The sequence below is a fragment of the Giraffa tippelskirchi genome, chromosome 1 (genome assembly GCF_054371585.1).
Source record: "Giraffa tippelskirchi isolate mGirTip1 chromosome 1, T2T-mGirTip1v1.2.pri, whole genome shotgun sequence".
NCBI lineage: Eukaryota > Metazoa > Chordata > Mammalia > Artiodactyla > Giraffidae > Giraffa > Giraffa tippelskirchi.
Window position 1 is genome coordinate 110,755,537 of NC_137275.1, and position 26,119 is coordinate 110,781,655.

General features: G+C 42.1%; 2 protein-coding genes and 1 long non-coding RNA gene across 29 annotated transcripts in view; 2 read left to right on the plus strand and 1 right to left on the minus strand.

Moving 5' to 3' along the window:
- The window catches only part of LOC145506257 (olfactory receptor 4A47-like), a 249,206-nt gene extending 231,807 nt beyond the window's left edge, over positions 1–17,399 (plus strand). For 13 of the 27 annotated variants that reach the window (XR_014053713.1, XR_014053733.1, XR_014053734.1 and 10 more), the window contains one exon: positions 1,142–2,867. The gene's annotated coding sequence lies outside the window, so the exon portion shown is untranslated. Of the gene's footprint in view, positions 1–1,137; positions 4,276–15,095 lie in introns of those variants that run through there. The other 14 variants (XR_014053708.1, XR_014053721.1, XR_014053735.1 and 11 more) reach the window with 4 other exon arrangements.
- LOC145506828 (uncharacterized) overlaps positions 1–23,885 on the minus strand; it is a 37,868-nt gene extending 13,983 nt beyond the window's left edge. Inside the window, exons 1-2 of the long non-coding RNA XR_014054369.1 lie at positions 22,909–23,885; positions 20,993–22,163 (exon numbers count right to left, since the gene is read on the minus strand). This is a non-coding gene — a long non-coding RNA (uncharacterized LOC145506828). The remainder of the gene's footprint in view (positions 1–20,992; positions 22,164–22,908) is intronic.
- Positions 21,244–25,529, plus strand: LOC145505887 (nuclear pore-associated protein 1-like). Its single transcript, XM_081489086.1, has 2 exons — positions 21,244–22,157; positions 22,902–25,529. The coding sequence occupies exon 2, from the start codon at positions 22,921–22,923 to the stop codon at positions 25,441–25,443; it is 2,523 nt and encodes an 840-aa protein (XP_081345212.1). The 5' UTR covers positions 21,244–22,157; positions 22,902–22,920; the 3' UTR covers positions 25,444–25,529.
- Positions 25,530–26,119: the final 590 nt, after the last annotated feature.

Sequence of the window (26,119 nt, forward strand, 5' to 3'; positions counted from 1 at the left end):
TTCAAAAAAGTCCTATATGGTAGACAGGCCTGGTATTCTGATTCCCCTTTTGTAGATGAGGAAACTAAATTCCAGAGATATTAACTGATTCACCCAACTAAGAAGGTCAAGAGTCAGGCTTTCTAAGTACTAGTCTAGACCCCTTCCCAGGAACTGGTGAGACATAAAGTAACAACACTAATAATCAAGAAAGAAACCAAGAACAAAACATCCCCAGAACTCTCCTGATAAGAAGAGTTTGAAAGTAGCTATTGTTACAAGGTAGCTATTGTTACCTGGAGCTTATCAGAAATCAAACAAGACCTATGGGTTCAGCAAAATGTGTAGGTTCAGGAAGTGAAGTGTAGATAATTACAAAATGGAATCTGTAAAAAGTCATAGAATTTGACATTTGCCTGAAAAATAATTCATATTTGGGGAAGTAAAGGCCAGATATGACTTGAAACTGTTTAAAAATATAATCCCTAAAGAAGTATCCTGCTTACTTGTGTTTTATAGCTTTAGCTTCAGACTTTATGTGAACTATTTCTTTGGCTGTACCCATCTAAAATATTACTTTCTATGAGACAGGAGCACTGCAATATATGACAATTTTATGGAAGAAGAGTTCTAGAGGACTTGGGGTCCATACACAGGAAAATCACTTAATAGTAAGCACATGAATGAGGAATAATAAAGTGTGGAGGGTCAGGATACTTGATGTCAGTCATGAGGAAGGGGGGCTTTTTCCTGTCACTACTCTCCCTGCTAGCAGACTGTAAATTTCTAGGTGCTTGCTCAACACTGGCTTTATGCAGTAAAGTTCAGAGTCCTGGCGGAGTGGGGAGGTGGGAGGTAGTGGGGGGGGTGAGGGGGTGGGGGGGAGAAGGAAGTCAGCCCCTTCTACCCACCTCTGAGAATCAGGATTATCAGCTGAATGATTTAAGCAGCCAGGGGATTCTACAGTAAAAGTTCAACCATGTTAGCAAATCTTTGAAAAGAGTGACCAAAAAAAATTTATAAACTGGTTGGGCACACGTGTGCAAAGAGTTCAAGCTTACTGCACAAACAGTTATCTTTGTTTTATCTACTCTTCCTTAAGAGGCAGCCTTGCACTCATCTCACATGCTAGTAATGTAATGCTTAAAATTCTCCAAGCCAGGCTTCAGCAATATGTGAACCGTGAACTTCCAGATGTTCAAGCTGGTTTTAGAAAAGGCAGAGGAACCAGAGATCAAATTGCCAACATCTGATGGATCATCAAAAAAGCAAGAGACTTCCAGAAAAACATCTATTTCTGCTTTATTGATTATGCCAAAGCCTTTGACTGTGTGGATGACAATAAACTGTGGAAAATCCTGAAAGAGATGGGAATACCAGACCACCTGATCTGCCTCTTGAGAAACCTGCATGCAGGTCAGGAAGCAACAGTTAGAACTGGACATGGAACAACAGACTGGTTCCAAATAGGAAAAGGAGGACGTCAAGGCTGTATATTGTCACCCTGCTTATTTAACTTCTATGCAGAGTACATCATGAGAAATGCTGGGCTGGATGAAGCACAAGCTGGAATCAAGACTGCCGGGAGAAATATCAATAACCTCAGATATGCAGATGACACCACCCTTATGGCAGAAAGTGAAGAAGAACTAAAGAGCCTCTTGATGAAAGTGAAAGTTGAGAGCGAAAAATTTGGCTTAAAGATCAACATTCAGAAAACTAAGATCATGGCATCCGGCCCCATCACTTCATGGCAGATAGATGGAGAAACAGTGGAAAGAGTAGCTGACTTTATTTTTCTGGGCTCCAAAATCACTGCAGATGGTAATTGCAGCCATGAAATTAAAAGATGCTTACTCCTTGGAAGGAAAGTTATGACCAACCTAGACAGCATATTAAAAAGCAGAGACATTACTTTGCCGACCAAGGTCTGTCTAGTCAAGGCTATGGTTTTTCCAGTGGTCATGTATGGATGTGAGAGTTGGACTATAAAGAAAGCTGAGCACCGAAGAATTGATGCTTTTGAACTGTGGTGTTGGAGAAGACTCTTGAGAGTCCCTTGGACTGCAAGGAGACCCAACCAGTCCATCCTAAGGGAGATCAGTCCTGGGTGTTCATTGGATGGACTGATGTTGAAGCTGAAACTCCAATACTTTGGCCACCTGATGCGAAGAGCTGATTCATTGGAAAAGACCCTGATGCTGGGAAAGACTGAGGGCAGGAGTAGAAGGGGACTACAGAGGATGAGATGGCTGGATGGCATCATCGACTCGATGAACATGGGTTTGGGTGGACTCAGGGAGTTGGTGATGGACCCGGAGGCCTGGCGTGCTGCGGTTCATGGGGTTGCAAAGAGTCAGACACAACTGAGCGACTGAACTGAACTGAACTGATGTTACCAAATGAATAAACCTTAAATATGGCAAAGTAAATCAAGCCATAGGGAGGAGACAAAAAAAGGGGGCAAGAGACAACACAAATTCGAATAATGAAAAGCTTGATACATCTTTAAAATAGTCAATAAATCCCTGAAGAAGAAAACAAACGAAGAATTCTAAGGCAGAACAGCAAGGAAGAGTATTTACCACTACTAAGAATATTAATAAGAACTTGCATCACTGGTTATTTAGGAACTCAGTAAATTTTCTTTGCTTTATCTGCACTAAAAGCCATCTAACATAAATCCCAGAACTGCTGAAAAACATGCTCGTCAAACCCTTGCAACAGCTTGGGATTCTGTTATATAAACTTTGGGAGACTACTAAACTTGAAGTAGAGAGCCTTTTGAAAATACATGTCCTTATCTGTTTTGGCATATTCATCCCCTGTAGAAGAGTTGTATGATTCAAAGAACATTAAATAGTAAAATTTAAAAAAAAAGAAAAAAAGCAGTTGAGAAAAAACACAGCACTTCAAAAGGCTTAAATCTGGAAGCATTTCAAATACGAGGTTTAGGATTACCAGTACAGTTTCCTAACCTCCTAATTATTTGAGAATGAGGGCACTTTTGTGTATCTCTCTGTTTGGAATCACTGGAAATATCAATTAAACATAATAAAGTAGGAGAATCTCCCTTGGGATGTGAGATCATCTTATACACATGATGGCCTTCTGCTAGGGGTTAGTGATTCTTTAATCAATCCTGAGAGGTTTCCTAAGCCCAAGAAATTTGGTAGAATGATTTAGGGCTCACTTAGAGATGCTACTATCATTAGAACTGCATTTATCTTTGAAAAAAAAAGATGATTTCTATATATAAGCCATGTTTTTCATAGTGATACCAACAAAATCTCTCAACTTCCATAGAGAACATCCAATTTTATTCCACTTCTGTTCTCGCTACCCTTTCACAGTCTCCCTGTGCACAAAACATTGAGAAGGTGTCTCACCAGAGTAGCAGCAGCCACATGCAAACCACTTATCACCAGATACCACTGTTGCCATTGGGTGTCGTGGCAACCAGAGACATGTACTAGAGCCTCTGATGGGTAATAGTGAGGCTATGATCCTCAAGCATCCTCAGTGAAGCCACAGATGGTCTGGGTACATGTGGGATAAATTTTATTTTCTCCTTTTCTCTAACATGTTGCTAGCGAGATATCAAAAACTATCCCTGAAATTCAATGAATATGGTTTTATTACCCTTTATTAAGAGTCCCATCTCTTTCAAGAACTGGGATATATGTTTTGAGGGAAATAAACTATAGAAATATTCAACTGACAGAGATCATAATGCACTTAACTTTTCTGTTCTTTTGTACATTTTTGTTAAGACAAACTTCTGTTCTTGCCTTCTATTAAGGGTTCTATTAAAATAAAATTGACATGATAAACTGCACATACTTAAAGAACACAATTTGACTAAGTTCTGAAATATATATATATACCCATGAAACTACCAACACAATCAAAAAAAGGAACATACCATCACTTGCAAAAGTGTCTCCATACCTCATTCATAATGCCCCTATTTTCTTTCCACATTCTACCCCTCCACATCTCCAGATGACCACTGATAAACTTTCTATCACTATAGAGGTGTCTGCATTTTTAAAAAATTTATATAAATAGATTTACACAGTGTTCACTCTTCTGCCTGGCTTCTTATACTCAGTGTAATTATTTTGAAAGTAATCCATATGTTTGTGGATATTATTAGTTTATTCCTTTGTTTTGCTGAGTGGTGTTTCATTGTATGAGTATACAACAGTATGTTTATTCATTAACCTGTTGAAGGATGCTTGATGTTATTACAATTGTATTAAAAATAAAGATGCTATAAAGATACATGCACAAGTCTTTGTATGAAAAAATGCTTTTATTTTTCTTGAACTCCTTATTGAAATTGAAGAAAGTGGAGAAAACCACTAGACCATTCAGATATGATCTAAATCAAATCCCTTATGACTACACAGTGGAAGTGAGGAATAGATTTAAGGGACTAGATCTGATAGAGTGCCTGATGAACTATGGATGGAGGTTTATGACATTGCACAGGAGACAGGAATCAAGACCATCCCCAAGAAAAAGAAATGCAAAAAAGCAAAATGGCTGTCTGAGGAGGGCTTACAAATACCTGTGAAAAGAAGAGAAGTGAAAAGCAAAGGAGAAAAGGAAAGATATACGCATTTGAATGCAGAGTTCCAAAGAATAGCAATGAGAGATAAGAAAGCCTTCCTCAGTGATCAGTGCAAAGAAATAGAGGAAAACAATAGAATGGGAAAGACTAGAGATCTTTTCAAGATAATTAGAGATAGCAAGGGAACATTTTATGCAAAGATGGGCACAATAAAGGACAGAAATGGTAGGGACCTAACAGAAGCAGAAGATATTAAGAAGAGGTGGCAAGAATACACAGAAGAACAGTACAAAAAAGATCTTCACGACCCAGATAATCACGATGGTGTGATTACTCACCTAGGGCCAGACATCCTGGAATGTGAAGTCAAGCAGGACTTAGGAAGCATCACTACAAACAAAGCTAGTGGAGGTGATGGAATTCCAGTTGAGCTATTTCAAACCCTGAAAGATGACACTGTGGAAATGCTGCATTCAATATGCCAGCAAATTTGGAAAACTCAGCAGTGGCCACAGGACTGGAAGAGGCCAGTTTTCATTCCAATCCCAAAGAAAGGCAATGCCAAAAAATGCTTGAACTACTGCACAATTGCACTCATCTCACATGCTAGTAAAGTAATGCTCAAAATTCTTCAAGCCAGGCTTCAGCAATACGTGAACCGTGATCTTCTAGATGTTCACGCTGGTTTTAGAAAAGGCAGGGGAACCAGAGATCAAATTGCCAACATCCAAGGGATCATCAAAAAAGCAAGAGAGTACCAGAAAAACATCTATCTCTGCTTTATTGACTATGCCAAAGCCTTTGATTGTGTGGATCACAATAAACTGTGGAAAATTCTGAAAGAGATGGGAATACCAGACCACCTGACCTGCCTCTTGAGAAACCTGCATGCAAGTCAGGAAGCAACAGTTAGAACTGGATATGGAGCAACAGACTGGTTCCAAATACGAAAAGGAGTATGTCAAGGCTGTATATTGTCACCCTGCTTATTTAACCTATATGCAGAGTACATCATGAGAAACGCTGGGCTGGAGGAAGCACAAGCTGGAATCAAGATTGCCGGGAGAAATATCTATAACCTCTGATATGCAGATGACACCACCCTTATTGCAGAAAGTGAAGAAAAACTAAAGAAAGTGAAAGAGGAGAGTGAAAAGTTGGCTTAAAGCTCAACGTTCAGAAAACTAAGATCATGGCATCTGGTCCCATTGCTTCATGGCAGATAGATGGGCAAACAGTGGAAACAGAGGCTGACTTTATTTTTCTGGGCTCCAAAATCACTTCAGATGGTGACTGCAGCCATGAAATTAAAAGACATTACTCTTTTGAAGGAAAGTTATGACCAACCTAGACAGCATATTAAAACGCAGAGACATTACTTTGCCAACAAAGGTCCATATAGTCAAACCTATGGTTTTTCCAGTAGTCATGTACGAATGTGGAGAAGGCAATGGCACCCCACTCCAGTACTCTTGCCTGGAAAGTCCCATGGACGGAGGAGCCTGGTGGGCTGCAGTCCATGGGGTCGCAAAGAGTCGGAAACGACTGAACGACTTCACTTTCACTTTTCACTTTCATGCATTGGAGAAGGAAATGGCAACCCACTCCAGTGTTCTTGCCTAGAGAATCCCAGGGACGGGGAAGCCTGGTAGGCTGCCTGCCGTCTATGGGGTCACACAGAGTCGGACTTAGCAGCAGCAGCAGCATGTGCGAATGTGAGAGTTGGACCATAAAGAAGATTGAACACTAAAGAACTGATTGATTTCATATTGTGGTGCTGGAGAAGACTCTTGAGAGTCCCCTGGTCAGTAAGGAGATCAAAGAAGTCAACCCTAGAGGAAATCAATTCTGAATATTCATTGGACAGATTGATGCTGAAGCTGAAGCTCCAATACTTTGGCCACCTGATGCAAAGAGCTAACTCACTGGAAAAGACTTTGATGCTTTTGAAAGACTAAGGACAAAAGGAGAAGGAAGCAGAGAATGAGATGGTTAGATAACATCACTGACTCAATGGACATGAATTTGAGCAAACTTCAGGAGACAGTGGAGGACAGAGTAGCCTGTCATGCTACAGTCCACGGGGTTACAAAGACTTGGACATGACTTAGTGACTGAACAACAACAGCAACAACAAGCATTGTATAACACTTCCAATTTTTACACTGCCTCACCAATACTTAGTGTGGTTGGACTCTAATTTTAGCCATTCAACAGGTGTGCAGTGGTATCTCCTGTGGTTTTTTTCTTTTAGCTAATCATTGATTACATTGAGCAACTTCATGTGCTTATTTGACATCCATACATCTTCTTGGCAGGATCTCTTTTTAAATATTTTTGCTCATTTTTAAAAAAATTTTCTAATTATTGAGTTTTGAGTTCTATTTATGTTACAGATACAAGTCTTTTCAAATTTGTAATTTGAAAACGTTTTCTTCCAATCCCAATCTGTAGCTTTTCCTTGATTAATAATGTCTTTCAAAGATGACACTTAATTTATCACTTTTTTTCTTTTATGGATCTTGTTTTTGGTGTCATCTCTAGGAAATCTTTGCTTAACCAAGGTCAAACAGATTTTGTCCAAGTTTAACAGATTTATGTTTTGATCTATTTTTAATTAATTCTTTATATGGTGTGAGGTAGGGATCAAAACTCATAGTCTTGCATATGGCTATCTATGGATATTACCCATGTACTACATGTTTCTAGCACCATTTGTCAGGAAGACTATCCTTTCTCTTCTAAACTGGCTTTGCACCTCTTTTGTAAGTTAATTGTGTTTATATGTGTGGATATGTTTCTGGGATTACTTGATTGACCCATGATATCTGCCTTTTGGTTATAATATATCCTTTTGCTGATTTCTTTTCGCTTGCTCATTTAAATAGTCTCCTCACCATTTTACTGGACATACCTAGGTATACCTGAAATGCATTTGGTAAGTCGATGGAATTTGCACTCAAACTTGAGTGCAAAATTTCCAAAGGTATTTTTGAAATGTTGAGATGAAAAACTATGTATTCTACAACCTTCCTAATTCAATCCAATGTATGCTAACCCATCCCTAGAAGCTATTTTTGCACATGTATAGGGCTGTAGAGTCTGCGGAGTATGTGAATGGTATATGCAGGCTATTCTAAAAGATCATTATAGGAGGCAAAGGGAACATTAGAGAAAATAGGTGGGGAAACTCATATGCCAACTGTTAAAATATCTCAAGTTTTTTTTTTAACATTTACATTAAGATAAATAAGCAAATTATTATAAAATAAAACACAAAATTTAGAGAACATTTCAACATGCTTATTTTGCCAGATGCAACAAGATACTAGGAACAGACAGAAGAAATTTCTAGAACCATCCTGTCTTTTGTTTTTCATCACCATAGGGTGATTGGTTGTATTTTATTCAGTGTATTGTACATGTGGGTGTGAATAAGATGGAACTTGTCTCAAAAACAAATGAGCAAAGAATATATGTTGCCAACTTGTCTAAAATATTTTTCATGTTCTGACTCATTTTTCTTTGTATTGGCATTTTAAGATATTTTGGGTTTTGTTTCTTTAATTTGACTACTATAAAAATCTTGATAACTTAAGTAAAATCTCATGAGAATAATATAAACAACTGTAATGGAAAGTGAAAAGGTGATAATAGCAATCAACACTGAAATATTTCTTGTCAGAGTCCTTTATCACTTAGAATAGTCACAAATTCCATATAAATTTGACTTTTGGACCTTTAGTCTTTACTTTAGTGGAATAATTTCTTTTGAGAAGAGATTTCTTTCTCTTTGCCTATTATTTCTTTGCAAGTAAAATAATTAATAACCATACTTTGATATGATTATCTTAGAGTGGTGTAGAGGACGATAATTATGCAACTATATATTAATCTATGGGTTCAATGAAGTTTAAAGACTTGATGTTTGAATCTTGTGGAATGTAACCCCCTTTTCCAGAGGGAAATGAACATGTACATGCACTTCTGTCGTTTAAAATAAATCAACACAGGGTTATAGGGGCACCTCCTATTCCAGGCATGGTGAGGTACAGGGAAGAGGAGCAAGAGATATACCCAACTAAGCCTGAATATATTGAGAATTAAGATGAAAGCCTAAGGGGCTTCTCTGGCAGCTCACTGGTAAAGAATGTGCCTGCCAATGTAGGGGACCTGGGTTTGATTCCTATCTGGGAAGATTCCACATGCCGCGAAGCAACTATGCCCCTGAGCCACAACTACTGAGCCTGTGCTCTAGAGACTGGGAACCACAACTCTGAGCCCACATACCACAGTGACTGAAGCCCACACACCCTCGAGCCCATGCTCCACAACAAGAAAAACCACTGCAGTGAGAAGCCCACGCACTGCAAAGAGAGGAAACTCTACATGCCACAACTAGAGAAAAGCTTGGACAGCAATGAAGACCCAGTACAGCCAAAATATAAATATGATTATTAAAATAAAAACATTAATGGTAAAATAATTTTTTAAAAAGATGAAAACCTAAGATGGAAGTGAAAATGTCACCTAGAATTAAGGATACACTTAGGCTGAAAGTGAACATACTGAAAAAAGATGCAGAAAATGCTAAAGAGTTCACAAAAAAATCTATTAGAACTAATAAACTTAGCAGTTTGTTTGCAGAATACAAAATCAGCATACACACATTACTTGCACTTCTGTACACTAACAATTAACAATCTAAAAAAAATCAGGAGAACAATTTCATTTATAATAGTATCAAAAATAATAAAATATGAATAAACTTAACTAAAGACATGAAAGACTTGCACACTGAAAACTACAAAATGTTATTGAAAGAAATTAAGGAAGACATAAATGGAATGATATACCATGTTTACGAATTAGAAGACTTAATATGTTAAAATGTCTATATTACACAAAGCTATCTACATTTTAATGCAATACCTATCAAAATAACCTATTTTTTTCAGAAATAGAAGAAATTAGTCTAAAATGCATATGTAACCACAAAGAACCCTCAATAACCAAAGCAATCTTGAGAAAGAAAAACAAAGTTGAAGACCTCACTTTTTTTTTTTTTTTAAATCAGGTTTCCTTGTTATGCTGGGTTAAAAATCTGAAGTCCCTAAATGTCCAGAAATAATCCTCCCAAATGTATGTTTTAATTCATTCTCAGTGGCAGGGCTTTCCGTGTCTCAGTGGACTGAGGGATACTTCCATATCTATAGCTTGGACTTCTGTTACTGACATTGGCTTAGGTCTCTCAGGATCTTGGCTGTTCTATCAGTTTATCAAGTCTTTCGTGAATCATGCTTTTAAAGATTTTAAAGAGTTACTAAGATTCAATCTGAGATTACAGCATTATGCCCACAATTTAAACAATCTCAAAAGCAAGCCAGTCCCCACTCCTAGAATAATGAAACTAGGTACATTTTCATTCCCAGAAACCAGTACAGAAATTATCAAAGAACATAGCAGAAACTCAATGGCATTTGAAAGATAAAGTCTCTTTGATTTTAGCCTCACTAGGATGTCCATTAGTCTGTGCCATTTATCTGAAATTCCTGACCTGCAAACTTAGAACCAGGAGGAATTTTCTGGCCTAAGGTTGATTGTTCGCTATGAATTTGCCATGTGCAATGCACAGCCCTGAGCACCTATCACACATGGACTTTTGAGTTATCCTTCCTCTTTGATGATCTTGTTCACACTGCAGTACTGACCTGATTATGGGTTCTATCCAGTAACATTATACCTCCAGTTATGATGTGTAGATTCTACGATCCTACGGCGCCATAGCCATTTTCACTGCCTCTGGCTGTGGAACTGCACAGACCAAAGAAGCCTGCCTTTTAGAGAACATTTCTTTCTCCAGTGTAACTGACAAATTCCATGTCAGTTGGATCCACATGTAAAAGGATTAACTTGAGCCTATGGTAACCATATGTGTCAATGCTGACAAGTTCTGTAAAATATACTTTCCTTACAACTAAGTCTTTGTCTCAGTCAAGCCTGCTTGGGAAAAAACTACCTGAAGAGTAAGCCAAGGTGAGCAGCTGCCTGAGTATTTCCTGCCCTGTAAACTCCTGCCCACCCCAAAGTTAAGAGCCAGGTAAAGTTCTCTGTATACTAAAGACCCTCCAGGTGCCCTATTCATTCTGCTCCAGTTATTCACTCAGCCACCTGCAATTCCCTAGGGCCCCCTTTCTTTATGCCAGACCTTTACTTAAGTGGCTTGACAGAAACAGCCACTCCTCCATGCAATAAACTGCAGCCAACTGCCGAGTCTTATTGTTGGTGTAGTGGGTTGAATGGTGACCCCCCAAAAGGATATATTCATGTTCTAATTCTTAACTGTTACCTCACTTGGAAACAAGGTCTTTGCAAGTTTCATTAAGGATCTTGAGATGGGATTCCCATCCTGTATTAATCAGACGGGTTCTTAATATGACGATAATTGTCCTTATTAAACAAGAAGGGCAGAGGGCAATTTGGACCAGATGAAAGAAAAAGATACAGACACACAAAGGGAGTGAAAACAGAGACTAAGTGATGCGGCCTCAAGGCAGGGAAGCTACTAACCACCAGAGGCTCAAAGAGACAAGGAGTGGACTCTCCCCTAGAACAGCTTTAGGGAGGGCAGCCCTACTGACACCTTGATATCAGACTTTCGACCTCTAGAACTGTGAGATAGTACATTTTTATTATGTTAAGCCTCCAAGTTTATACTGATTTGTTATAGCAGGTACTGGAAACTAATACAGCATACATTAAAACTTTTCTAGACTTCAGCAGTTAACTGCATAAGCCGAAGTATTTTCAAATAGTCAAAGGTCCCAACATCCCACCACACATTAAAGACCAAGGCACAAGACTACCTTGCATGGAAGCACCAAAACATTTCCACGTGGACATTTTCCTCTCCAAAAAGTCTGCTCCTTTCTTTTTATTTCTCAGTGTTTCCAGGTAACATATCAAAGGATGCATTTGTGAAAGTACAACAGGTACAACACCTTAATTACACCTAGGTATGGAGTTAATTAAGAAACAAGATAAAAGAGCGAAGATGGAGGTCAAAATATTCCTGGTACTGATCTAACCCTGGCTTAGAATCCAGTTTGAATGAAATGACCCCATAACTGAACCCCAGAAATTACTAGTCCATAACTGAACTAGTAATACACAGGATGACAGAAACAGAAGACACCAACTCTCACTCTCAAGGGAGAGAACAGAATTAGTTAAGACAAACAGGCCCACTTAATTCTTTTCAAGCTTCCTATATAAGTCACGTGATCACCCTAGGGTGGAATAAGAAAAGAAGCAGGGCTGAAATTACCCTAAGATCTCTCTTGACAGGATTGAAACATAAAGATGGGAAAAGACCATTCCCTCACTCCCCACCACCACCACCCCCAGCGTTAAAAAATAATAACCTACATTTACAATGTAAAACAAGTCAGAAACTACTTTAGTTTTGATTTACTCTTAGTATTACTAATAGCTAATCAGGAGCCTCATGCAGAAACATCTTGATTAGTTGCTAATAAAACTCTTTAGAGGCAGAGCCCTCCATATGCCTCAAAGGGAAGATGTAGACCTCTTATGCATTAGGATTTTCTCACCAAAAAGTCACACAATGTCTTTACTATTCCAGCCAAGTATAACCTAGCCCTACCCTCATTCCTGCTTTACTTGGATTAGCAATAAATATATAGATGGAAATAAAGAAGAGATATCGGGTAGAAATACATTAAATGGTGGGTAAAACATTATAAGTGGAGTCAAGTACCACCACCATTCACTACAGTAAAAGTGAACATTCAGCACCAACAGTAATATTTTTTCCTGTTATGTCTGGAAAATGATAATAAGTCATAGGTACCTACCTTTTTAAGTTTATTCAAATCTCATTTTTATATTAACTACTGCATAACAAGTAACATGCTAAAGCTGCAGCAATAGATGAAGAAAAGGTAGTCCCTGGCCCCAAGGAATGTTGCCCAGAAGAAGCCCGAGATATGTAAAAAATCCAACTACAATACAGTGTAGCAAGTGCAACAATCAGGTATGCAAAAGTGTAATGGGAGCAAAAAGGAAAGTGTGATCACAACACTAAACAGAAGACAGCACAAAAGAGATAATATGTAAACTGAGTTTTGACAAATGAAGTGGGTTTTCCAGGTGCCCAATAGGGAGGAGAGAATTCTTGAAGGAGGGAAAAGCATAATTCAAGATAGTGAATTGTTCATATAATCCTAGAAGAAAAGCAGGGAACAACAGAAGAAATACTTGGATACAGGCATCATGAATATTTGTATGTTTCATTTTGGCAAAACCACTGTAATGGAAATTTTGAAGATCAGCTCTAGAGGGGATAAACAGAACTAGTAATTACTGCAGAAAACACTAGAACCAATTTCTACTATAATCTACCAAAAAGAAGCAAAACTATTTCAACGACAACACAGTATCACAGAAAGGGCTTGTTGTTGTTTGTTTTTTTTTTAGTGTATTAGGTGTCACTTAAAATTTTGACTCCATACTGCACTTGCTTTGGGATCTTGAATAACACTCATAACTTCAGCTAGTCTCACTATAGTGAGTGTACGTGATTACGTACATCTGTACCTGCACCGCAATCTTAATGCAAACTCAAGTTCAGGTCCAAGCCTAGGTTCTCTGTGACTCCTCCTCTGGTTAATTCAAAAGCTATCTCTCTCTTCCTCATTTGGCTTCTCTATGGAAATATCATAAGAACGGCTATGACTTCTTGGTGTCTTTTGTTGTCTGTTTTTTAAATTGAAGTATAGTTGATTTACAACGCCATGTTAGTTTCAGGTGTACAGTTCAGTGATTAATTTATCTATACGTCCTTTATCAGATTCTTTTCCATTAATAAGTTATTACAAAATATCGAGTATAGCTCCCTGTGCTATACAATAGATGCTTACAGGTTATCTGTTCTATGCCTTCTTTGAATTACTGTAGCGCTTGTTGTCTGTATCATTTACATGTTTCAATCACGTTATGACTGAAAACAAAAAATTTGTATTTGCCCACACCCTGGCCCTTACTTTAAAAATGTATTCATTTATTTCATATTCATTGGCTACATTCTAGACACCGTGTTAGTTGGTGGTTCCAGATGTTAGTAAAATATAGACATTCCTGATCAGAAGGTCACGGTCTTTGTGGGAAAACAAACAAAAATAAACAATCTGTGTCTTAAACAGACTTCCCAAAGAGAACACACCTAGTTGGTACAGTAAATACATGTATCACAGATAAATGTATCAATAGTTATTTGGTGTTAATAACTTCAAATAACTGCTTTTCTATTTTGAAGAAATGATGGCTATATTTCACCAGGAGCTCAGTACCCCTCTGAGACTAAGGGCTTCACTTCCATCCTGACTCACCACATTGCTTTCTTATATGAAAATATACAAGTCTGTACGTACTCGCTATTAAAAGGATTATCTGGCGTGAATTTCTGACAGCATGAAGAAAAACTCAAGAGGTTCAGAATTTTAGTTCTGAGATGCATCCAGAAGTTCAGATGCCTTAACTCAACTTGCTTGACTGGAAAATGGAGCTGTAAATCTCACAAGATCAGATGATCTTTTAAGAATTTCAAAACTTCCTGCTATTAATTAGAAATCTTAGAAGAATAGCTTCTTTTAAAATACACTGATAATATGCTTTACAGCTTAATATCCGGCAGCCTATGTTCAGTTAAGTGAGCTTCGGGAAAGAAGGAAACGTGTGGTTTAGCTGCATTTACTTTGGAGCCTCTCTGGTCAAAACATCTACCTCTGTGCTCAGCCATCTTATCATTTTTTTTTTTTAATAAATTTATTTATTTTAGTTGGGGGCTAATTACTTTACAATATTGTAGTGGTTTTTGCCATACATTGACATGAATCAGCCATGGGTTTACATGTGTTCCCCATCCTGGACCCCCCTCCCTCCTCCCTCCCCATCCCATCCCTCTGGGTCTTCCCATTGCCCCAGCCCTGAGCATTTGTCTCATGAATCGAACCTGGAATGGTGTTCTGTTTCACATATGATAATATACATGTTTCAATGCTATTGTCCCAGAACATCCCACCCTCATCTTCTCCCTCAGAGTCCATAAGACTGTTCTATGCATCTGTGTCTCTTATTCTGTCTCGCATATAGGGTTATCATTACCATCTTTCAAATTCCATATATATATACGTATTAGTATACTGCATTGGTGTTTTTCTTTCTGGCTTACATTACTCTGTATAATGGGCTCCAGTTTCATCCATCTCAATAGAACTGATTCAAATGTATTCTTTTTTAATGGCTGAGTAATATTCCATTGTGTATATGTACCACAGCTTCCTTATCCATTCGTCTGCTGATGGACATCTAGGTTGCTTCCATGTCCTGGCTATTGTAAACAGTGCTGCGATGAACATTGGGGCACACGTGTCTCTTTTAAAACGGAGGCAACTCTAAAAACATAGTTACATAGATGGTGCACAGCTTCATGTGTCATTGTCTTCATTTGTTTCAGAATACCAATAACATCGAAGCTATTACTGCAAAGAGTGGGATGTTATTTGGTGTCATCTAGTGCAACTCTCTGAAAGAGATGGGAATACCAGACCATCTGACCTGTCTCTTGAGAAACCTGTATGCAGGTCAGGAAGCAACAGTTAGAACTGGACATGGAACAGACTCGTTCCAAATAGGAAAAGGAGTATGTCAAGGCTGTACATTGTCACACTGCTTATTTAACTTATATGCAGAGTACATCATGAGAAACACTGGGCTGGAAGAAACACAAGCTGGAATCAAGATTGCCAGGAGAAATATCAATAACCTCAGATATGTAGATGACACCACCCTTATGGCAGAAAGTGAAGAAGAACTAAGGAGCCTCTTGATGAAAGTGAAAGAGGAGAGTGAAAAAGTTGGCTTAAAGCTCAACGTTCAGAAAACTAAGATCATGGCATCTGGTCCCATCACTTCATGGGAAGTAGATGGGAAAACAGTGGAAACAGTGTCAGACTTTATTTTTGGGGGGCTCCAAAATCACTCCAGATGGTGATTGCTGCCATGAAATTAAAAGATGCTTACTCCTTGGAAGGAAAGTTATGACCAACCTAGACAGCATATTGAAAAGCAGAGACATTACTCTGCCAACAAAGGTCCGTCTAGTCAAGGCTATGGTCCAGTGGTCATGTATGGATGTGAGAGTTGGACGGTGAAGAAAGCTGAGCGCCAAAGAATTGATGCTTTTGAACTGTGGTGGTGGAGAAGACTCTTGAGAGTCCCTTGGACTGCAAGGAGATCCAACCAGTCCATCCTAAAGGAGATCAGTCCTGGGTGTTCATTGGAAGGACTGATGTTGAAGCTGTAACTCCAATACTTTGGCCACCTCATGCGAGGAGCTGACTCACTGGAAAAGACCCTGATGCTGGGAAGGATTGGGGGCAGGAGGAGAAGGGGACGACAGAGGATGAGATGGTTGGATGGCATCACCGACTCGATGGACATGAGTTTGGGTAAACTCCGGGAGCTGGTGATGGACAGGGAGGCCTGGCGTGCTGCGATTCATGGGGTCTCAAAGAGTCGGACACGACTGAGAAACTGAACTGAACTGAATAGTGAAACTCTGGAAATAAAGACAAGGAAAGGGGTCTAGAATAACTACAATTTTCCTGAGAACACAATTATTTTATGGTAAATCTGGGACAAGAATCCTGATCTCTTTGATCCCACTCCATCCTTCTATCACTGGGATCTGAACAATCCAGAGAAATAAATGTGCTGTGTTCTATGTAACTGGTGCAGGACTTGGCAAGATGGGAATTGTAACACTATGTATGAAGAGTTATCTGGAAATTCTTAAAACTAAGTAAGATACATCTCAGGTATATAGAACACTATGTTTTATGAAGATAATTCTGTGGAATGAACAGAACTGGTAACTGAAGTGTGCGTGCTGTGCTGCAGTTTCAAGTAGGTAGGGTGAATTCTCGTTTTCTGGTACCTTGAAGATTCCACTCCAATATACACATTAAAATGAAATTAACATTTGAACTGTGTTAGTGCTAAGTCTCTTCAGTACTGTCTGACTCTTTGTGACCCTATGGACTGTAGCCGGCCAAGCTCCTCTGTCCATGGGATTTTCCAGGCAAGAATACTGGAACGGGTTTCCATTTGCTTCTCCAGGGGATCTTCCCAACCCAGGGATTGAAACCAGGTCTCCTGCACTGCAAGCAGATTCTTTACCATCTGAGCTACCAGAGAAGCCTTAGTAGCTCAGATTTGAACTGGGTCATATTTAATTCTGCAGGGTCCTTTAAGTCAGAAAAATATTCCATGTATCATTTAAGTTGTGATTTATTTTTTGTCTTGATCTTTAATTTCTAAAAGTCTTTCCAAACAGAAAACAGAGGTTAGAAATGGTATGTGGGAGGCTTTCAAGAAGAAATAAGCTCATTTCATTCAGCATGAAAATTAATATCCCAACAAACTCTTCATTGCTAAAAGTGTCCAAAGCTGCTAGCTTCATCTTGTAGCTAAGGCATCTGAAAGAATCATGCTAAAAGACTCCTAATCACTCAAATGTCCCATATCTGACTCAGTAAGTATCAGTATACATTGCGGGTATTTTTCTGAGTGACAGAGAACAATATCCTGGCTGAATATCCCTCTGCCATGACACAGAGATGATGGTCTCAAACTATTTTGAAGGTGTTGGAATCCACGTTATCCATTACTAATATTAACGGAGGACAAAACTTAATATTCTCTTTGCTTTGTATTTGTTAAATCACTTCTTGCCTTCATTAAAATGGATGGCCCATAATTGAGTTTGTAGTATGTGTATCGTTGGAAGCTGAACACATGTGTGTTGGTTTTATTAATGTCACAGATTTCTAGGGAGGGTATACTCAAAAACTAAGTCTAGTTTCACAGCTGCAAATAAATTATGATATAATTTTGAACAAATTAAGCTCATAATAAAGGAAAGATACTGATACTTACAATAACCCTGTCCTTGAGGGGCTCTTGTAAAGCACTAAATAAAGTAATACAGGCATGCACACATTCATAGATTTTCAGTGATATCTGTGCACACTTCAAAAGAACTCTACACAATACATTATAAAAATCTTGATACTGTGTCCCTAGTTCGCAGCTCGCTCATTAAAACTATCTAAATTAACAAGACCTTATCTATTGGGATAGCTATCAGAGTATTCCAAATTCTACTTCTTGTAGTACCCTGCCCCAACCATTTGCCTTCCTCTTTTCATTAGCCCTCAATCCAGAAGCCCTGGAGATTTGTTCATTAATTTATGTACGTATTTAGTTATGTGGCCAATTTCTTAATCCCTTATCAAATTTCAGGCACCATTCTTCAGTATGTTTTATAGGTTGATGACACAGCAGTGATCAACATAGATGAATATACCCTCTCTCCAACTGAGGGGGTAGACAAAAATAAACAAGCAAATATAAAACTATAAGTATAAACATGTAAATAAAAATTAAATAGATGCATAGAATAACTAGAATATCAGGTAAGTGCTAGAGAAAAAACAGAAAGCATTGTAGGGAGATGGAGATGGCTGATAGAAGGCACCTGCCACTTGAAATTAAGTAATAAATGAAGGCTTTATGAGGAAGATAATAATTATGAAGGAATTTAAGGTGGTTGTGGAAGGGAGCGAGGTGCATATCTGGGGAATGAATATTACCAGCAGAGGGAACAGTCAGATGGAAAGAGAAGGAGGCAAAAATATGCCTAGGGTATTCAAGGAACAGAAAGGATGTCAGTGTGTGGGAAATAGAGTGAGCAAAGTAGAGAGGAGAAGGAACAAGTCAGGGAGGAAACAGAGGCCCAGATTTCTAGGCCTGTGGAGACTTTGCTTTCTGCTTGGAGTAAGTCACTGAAGAGATCTGAGCAATAGGATCTGATTTATGTTTTAACAGGATCTCTCTGAATGCCCTGTTGATTAGAGACTGCAAGAGAGTAAGGACAAGCTCCGGAAGACCAAGAGTTGACTCAAAGACATGATTTACTCAAAAACGCACCTCTTAGTCAGTGACAATGTAGAGCAGGGACTGGCAAATAATTGCTCACAAATCATTGTGAGCTCAGCTTGTGTTTTTATGACCGGTGAGCTAATACTGAGCCTCACATTTTGAAAGGCTGCTGAAGAAAGAAGAGGAGAAGAAGCTACAGCAACTGTATATGGCCCACCAAATCTAAGACACATATTTAAAAATCCAGAAAATGTTTTCCGACACCTGATGGAAAGCATCTGGCGGGTAGTAGGTCCACAACAAAATTGGGAGGAGGAATACATGAGTGAATTAGGTGCTGAAAATATTGTAAAGTGACAAGTATCAGGAAACATTTACAGCTTCACCTTCAGAAATTATGTTTTCATTGAACTGTTGAAAAATACAATCTAACTTTCAAAACAGCAAATCAGAAGGCATCTTCTCACATAAGCAAGGTCAAGTAAAATTGAAGTAGCAATAAATCAATAACAAAAAACATTTTTATGGACTTTTAAACTTTAGAAAGTGTTTGTATGTTCATTATCTAACGTAATCCTCAAATAAATTCCATGAAATAGTTATTATTTTCCCATTAGAAATTACCACATACTAAGTCCTTAGTGATTGCCCAAGAAAAGCTGAAATCTTGAGTGTTACACCTATTAATGTCAAGGTTTTTTTTTTTTTTCCCCCTATGGGAATGCTGGATGCTAAAATTGACAGGGATTTTCAGCTCAAGATGGCAGACTAGGGCACATATTTACTTTCTGTTCCTTCTGAAACCATATTTAAATAAAAGTGTAGAAATACCAAATTAATAAGCTAATAAAAGCCAAGAGGTTGTGGAAGTCATCAACTACAGAAAGATTTCAACATATTTCTAGAAGGCAAAAAATGAAACAGAGTGATGAATAAAATAATTAAGGAAAGATTGTCCTAAGAGGGGTCTGCACAAAGCCAGTCAGCTTTTGGTGAGTTCTGGTTATGGTAAAGGGCAAGGAAAGAAGAGGAGCTGAAAAACAAGGAAATTAAAGTTATTTTAGGGAAAAAAAGTTACTTTAATGAGCTCCAAAGATCACTCAGCCTGCTGCCATATTAATACATGGATTACAATGGATTGTTGGTAAGCAAAACAAGAAAACAAAGAAGAAACAAAAATCAAGAGATTGTTCCTTACTGAACTCGTCTCAAACAAGATCAAGGAATTATGGTTAAATGCCACGGCTGTAAATCATTTCTGCTCCTAGAGAGGTCAGATAGGGCTCATGATATTTCTCGCTTTTTTCAGACATAATTTAGGTCTGAGAAAAACTTATTGTGCCCTCCAATCTCAAATCTTATTGGGGATGGAAGTCCAAATTTGCTTTGACATACTATAAAAAGAATCTCAAGGGCAGAGGGCAAAACTTATTTATAATATATGAATTATGTCATGTTATTTTAAAGAGATTTTAAACTAAAATATATAAATAAAATTTCACTGATCAATACAGTTCTGGGTTCTGAAACCTCTACATGTCACATGCCTGATGTGTAACACACAATGTGTTACAGGAGAAACACAGGAGAAAGAAAACACTCCAATGAAGTAAGCCAAAGAAACAAGATTCAAACTCGATAAAGCCATGTTAGACTAGGATTTTCCAGTTCTTTCCTATTATTTTGAAGCTTCTACCTTGTGAATAATAACATGTTTCCCTTGTCCTAGACACCCAAGAGTGCTTCTTCTCTCCTGGGCATAAGAATCTCGAGAATTATATATGGTAGTAAAGAGTGGACCAAGCTGACATGCTCACAGTGACCAAATTGTACCTGACTATTTTAAACTGACACAGTGATCCACTATGAAGCTACAATAAATGATGTATTTACTTTCTAGACATGAAAGGCAACTGCCTTACTGAAAATAACTCCAGGAAGGCCAGAGAAATTGGCTTCTAATTCATACGGGATAATTCACTGGTAAATTTCTTTCAGGAAAGCCCACGATTTATTTAGACTATAATCTTTACATATCTGGATCCTTCAAACTAGACCAAAGGGAAAACCTCCGCTGGTGCTATGCTGACAACTGGTGGTCCCTAACCTGCATCTTCTGAGATCAGAACCCAGTGCGGTAGGTGATCAATTCATGAATTGAGCAAAAGAAAACCTTCTACAGGGTAGAATATAGGCTCATTATAGGTATGACACTTAGGGCTAAGTGCCATAAGGAGTACAAGAAAAGAACAGTAACACATGAAGCATGTATGACAAGGAGGCACCACAGTCCAGAGCAGGCTTGGTTCAAATCCTGGCTAAGCCATTACCATCTGCACACCCTGAAGAACAGTATAAGGTTTAACTGTTGTACCAAATTTCTAAAAAGAAGTGAAGAAAGAGCCTTACCTGCCAAGAAGGGACGTTGTGGGGTGCAGCATCTGGCCAGGTGAGGTCTCTGCATTCTCTGCCGGCTGGTGATGATGGCAGAGGAACAGCAGTGGAGAAAGTGGTCCTGGCTCCAGGCCTCGCAGAGAAGCTGGGGAGGTCCCCCATAGGTGCTGGACCACCCCTCCACAGGGTGGGTGGCTCCTGCACTCAGCTTTGCACAGGCCTCTGAGACCCAGGCAGGGAGGGGCTGGCCAATACACATGCAGGCACCAAAGGGGCTGCATGATGAGATGCTAGACAGGATGAGCTCTGGAGGAGGAAGCCCCCACAGTCCTGAACAGTCTCTGCGTGGTGGCGCCTCTGGTGCCAAACACCTGCACCCACAGTGGGAAGTCTCAGCTGCTAGAGAGTCCGGGAGGGGCCCCGCCCTTTGCCCCGGAGTTTGCCCTCTGTGATGCGTATACCATGGACATGTCACAAACGCCAGGCTGAGGAATCGTTTCTCCAGTGCGTGTTTGACCGCGATAGGAGTCAGAAGCTAGGGAGACGCTCTCCCAGTTTCACACTCTATTCTCGGGGCGTTTGGCGCACAATCTGTCCTATATGGGCAATTTACTGTGTAAATTTGTTTCCGCGCTCCACCGCCGGCACCCGCTGGGCCATCGCTCACTGGTTTTGCCCTCTCGGGTTGCCATCACATCTGGCCGGGGCCACCCCGCTGCTCCAGCTCCTGCTTTACACCCCGCTGCTCCAGCTCCTGCTTTACACCCGGGTCGTAGGCTGCTCAACCAGGATCGAGTGCCTTTATCATCCAGCTTTTACATCGCGCCGAAAAGGCACTACCCCATCCAGCAGGCTGGGTACTCCCGTGTGGGCGTCCTACCCCTGGTGAACTTGAAGGACTCGCCGAAGAAGCAGCCCGTCTTGTCCACTCGTAATTCCATGATGTTCGGACCTTCGAGAACTGTCAGAATTCCTCCACCGGGGCGCAAAATTATTCTCCTGCGTTCACTACCTGAGCTACCTGCTTGGGTCGTCGAGGCTGGGAAGCTGGTACCAACCAGTCACCTCCTACTTCCTTGCGCAAAAGAGAGTGAGGCGAAGGTCCAAGAAGAACACAGGGAAGGCACGACAAAGGAGGAAGGTCACACAGAGGCCGAAGGAGAGGACAATGGAAAGATAAGTCCATCTCAGTAGAACCGGTTGAAATGTATTTTTTTTAATGGCTGAGTAATATTCCATTGTGTATATGTACCACAGCTTCCTTATCCATTCATCTGCTGATGGACATCTAGGTTGCTTCCATGTCCTGGCTATTGTAAACAGTGCTGCGATGAACATTGGGGTACACGCGTCTCTTTCAATTCTGGTTTCCTCGGTGTATATGCCCAGCAGTGGGATTGCTGGGTCATATGGCAGTTCTATTCCCAGTTTCAACCGGTTCTACTGAGATGGATGAAACTGGAGCCCATTATACAGAGTGAAGTAAGCCAGAAAGAAAAACAACAATACAGTATACTAATGCATATATATGGAATCTGAAAGATGGTAATGATAACCCTATATGCGAGACAGAATAAGAGACACAGATGCATGGAACAATTTTATGGACTCTGAGGGAGAAGGTGAGGGTGGGACGTTCTGGGAGAATGGCATTGAGACATGTGTATTGTCATATGTGAAACAGAGCACCATTCCATGTTCGATGCATGTGACAAGGGCTCAGGGCCGGGGCAATGGGATGATCCAGAAGGATGAGAGGGGGAGGGAGGTGGGTGGGGGGTCCGGGAAGGGGAACACATGTAAACCCATGGCTGATTCTTGTCAATGTATGGCAAAAACTATTACAATATTGTAAAGTAATAAAAAAAAAAAAAAAAGGAGAGTTAAAAAAAAAAAAAAAAAAAAAAAAAAAAAGAAAGATAAGTCCATACCGCAACGGGGATATGACAATGACATCTAGGCCCCAGGAGACCAGCGGGGTCCTCGCGTCCTTCCAATGCAGTCCTGAGCCTCCAAATCTCCTTCCGGTGCACCCAGAAGGCAACTTTAGTGAGAAAGCCCAGGTGTCTCGGATGAACTTTTCCTCCGAAAGCCCCGCCATCTGCTCAGACGGCACTGCTGGAGATGGCCAGCCTCCCTTGCAGCCTGGCCCCCTGGCCACGGTGCTCTCTGCCTCAAGTCCGTGCTGCAACCTGCTGCCCGACAGGCCAATAGAAGAAGTGCTGGGTGAAGACCACCGACCCAGCTCCCCTGACTCACTGATGTCTGGGAAGGTGCTGCAGCGCGAACAACCTTCAGACACCCCACGGAGAAGCTCTTCTTCCCTGGGATTTGCCAGCAGTAGGCACCACCGCAAGCGGAAGATGCCCCCGCTGCTTTTTCTGCCACTGCCGCCACTGCTGCCACCACTGCCACCACCGCTGCCTCTGCCGTGGGGTCGCAGTGACCTTCCCCCACCTCCGAAGCTTCCAGGCATGACTCTTGCCAGAAACTGGGGCACCCTGAAACGAAGCATGGAGCGACATCGGAACAAAGTCCTGAAGGATACAAGGAAGGCCATGCGACGCCGCAGTGCCCCTCCGCCTGCCCCAGGGACCGCAGGCTCCCTGGTTCCGGTCAGTCACATTTTAGAGGTCCCTCCTACTACCACTGACTTGGCCGACCTGTCCTCCAGATTCCCCAATCTGGCTGGCCTTCCACCTTACCTGACACCTTGTATGGATCAGGAGGCAAGACACACAGACCGTGTTTACTCTCATTCTGCTATTTCTGCAGATTCTCGTCTTCCTCCAATTTTCAATCCCATTGTGGGAATAACGCTTAAGGAGGATGGAGGCCCTCAGTGTTCAGTCAGAGCAACACCACCTTTTATTTCTGACCTCTCCACACCTCTGAGCACCCCAACCCTCTCCTCCCAGCCACCCTCCTACAAAAATGAAACCCCAACACCCATGTGTGTAGATTCTCCCCCTCCCTTATACTTACTCACCCCTCTTCCAGACCCTCCCATCGCTCCCCCTGTTCTAACTGACCAGCCCATCACTTCTACTTCAGTCCCTTTTACCACCACAGTCATGGCATCTGCAAGTGTGACCTCCCCGTCTCCTTCAAATCCGGGCATCACTGACATGGACACTACTCCCCCTGATCAAGCTGTCATTTTTCTGTCTCCCCCAGGTATTTGGGTGGAGCAGACACACATTGCACAGAGACCAGACACCACCATCCCATTTGTGCCGATGGTCCCCTGCCGCGCTTCAATTTTTAACTATCCCTTTGACTCCCAAACCAACCCTCGGCCCACATTTGTGACCACAGATAAGCAGCAAAAAGCCTCTGTATTCCCCAGACCCCCAACTGGGGCTCCGGCTGCCGTCTTCCCCGGGCCCCAACCTGGGGATCCTGCTGCCGTCTTCCCCAGGCTCCCATTTGGGGATCAGGCTCCCGTCTTCCCGGTGCCCCCATTTGGGGATCAGACTGCCGTCTTCTCCGGGCCCCAACCTGGGAATGCGGCTGCCGTCTTCCCCGGGCCCCAACCTGGGGATCCTGCTGCCGTCTTCCCCGGGCCCCCACCTGGAGATGCAGCTGCCATCTTTCCCCGGCCCCCACCTGGGGCTCCAGCTGCCGTCTTCCCCGGGCTCCCATTTGGGGATCAGACTGCCGTCTTACCCAGGCCCCCATTTGGGGATCTGGCTCCCGTCTTCCCGGTGCCCCCATTTGGGGATCAGACTGCCGTCTTCCCCGGGCCCCTACCTGGGGATCCTGCTGCCGTCTTCCCCGGGCCCCCACCTGGGGATGCGGCTGCCGTCTTTCCCCGGCGCCCACCTGGGGATCCCGCTGCCATCTTCCCCAGCCCATTTGGGGCTCCGGCTGCCGTCTTCCCCGGGCCCCCACCTGGAGATGCAGCTGCCATCTTTCCCCGGCCCCCACCTGGGGCTCCAGCTGCCGTCTTCCCCGGGCTCCCATTTGGGGATCAGGCTCCCGTCTTCCCGGGGCCCCCATTTGGAGATCAGGCTCCCGTCTTCCCGGTGCCCCCATTTGGGGATCAGACTGCCGTCTTCCCTGGGCCCCCACCTGGGGATGCGGCTGCCGTCTTTCCCCGGCCCCCACCTGGGGATCTCGCTGCCATCTTCCCCAGCCCATCTGGGGCTCCGGCTGCCGTCTTCCCCGGGCCCCCACCTGGGGATGCGGCTGCCGTCTTTCCCCGGCCCCCACCTGGGGATCCCGCTGCCATCTTCCCCAGCCCATCTGGGGCTCCGGCTGCCGTCTTCCCCGGGCCCCCACCTGGGGATGCGGCTGCCGTCTTTCCCCGGCCCCCACCTGGGGATCCCGCTGCCATCTTCCCCAGCCCATCTGGGGATCCCGCTGCCGTCTTCCCCGGGCCCCCACCTGGCGCTCAGGCTGCCGTCTTCCCCAGCCCCCGATCTGGGGCTCCAGCTGCTGCCTCTCTTGGCCCCTCCATCTAAGGCTCTGGCTGCTGTCTTGCCCAGCCCCCCATCTAGGTCCCCGGCTAATGTCTCCTTTGGTCCCCCATCTACGGCCTTGGGTCCTGTGTTCCCCAGCCCCACTATCTAGGGCTCCAGCCGGTGTCTTCCCCATCCCTCCATCTACGGTTCCGGCCGCTGTCTCCCCTGGCCCCCCATCTACAGCTTTGGGTCTTGTCTTCCTTGGCCCCCTCTCTAGGGCTTTGGCTGTTTCCCTCAGTCCCCAAATTATGGCTTTGGGTCCTGCCTCTCCCAACCCCCATCTATGGTTTCAGTTCCTGTTTTTCCCAGTCCCCCACCTATGGCTTTGGCAGTTATCCATGCTCCAGCAGATGGCATCTGTACAAACGTTAAACCAGTCTTTGACATCGATGCTATGGATACAACACCTCTTTCTCAGATTTATTTTTCAGTCTACCTCTGACTCCAAGGAGAACCACTACCCATATCACATGCTATTGTTGGTTCTGAGAACACAGCACCCAGTGGTGGCAATGCCTGGACCCAAGCTTCAACTTATTTACCTGTGGAGTTGGTCAACAGAGGTACCCACGTTTTCAAGCTTCACTTGGACCCAGAACTCACCATTCAGCCCACATCTGGGGCCAACAATAGGGAGAAGCCTGACAAGTTTATTCCACTGGGAAACCCATTAGTC

What these genes read in the sequence shown, in the direction of transcription:
- LOC145505887 (XM_081489086.1), top strand. Translation starts at nt 22,921, where the DNA reads ATGACAATGACATCTAGGCCCCAGGAGACCAGCGGGGTCCTCGCGTCC.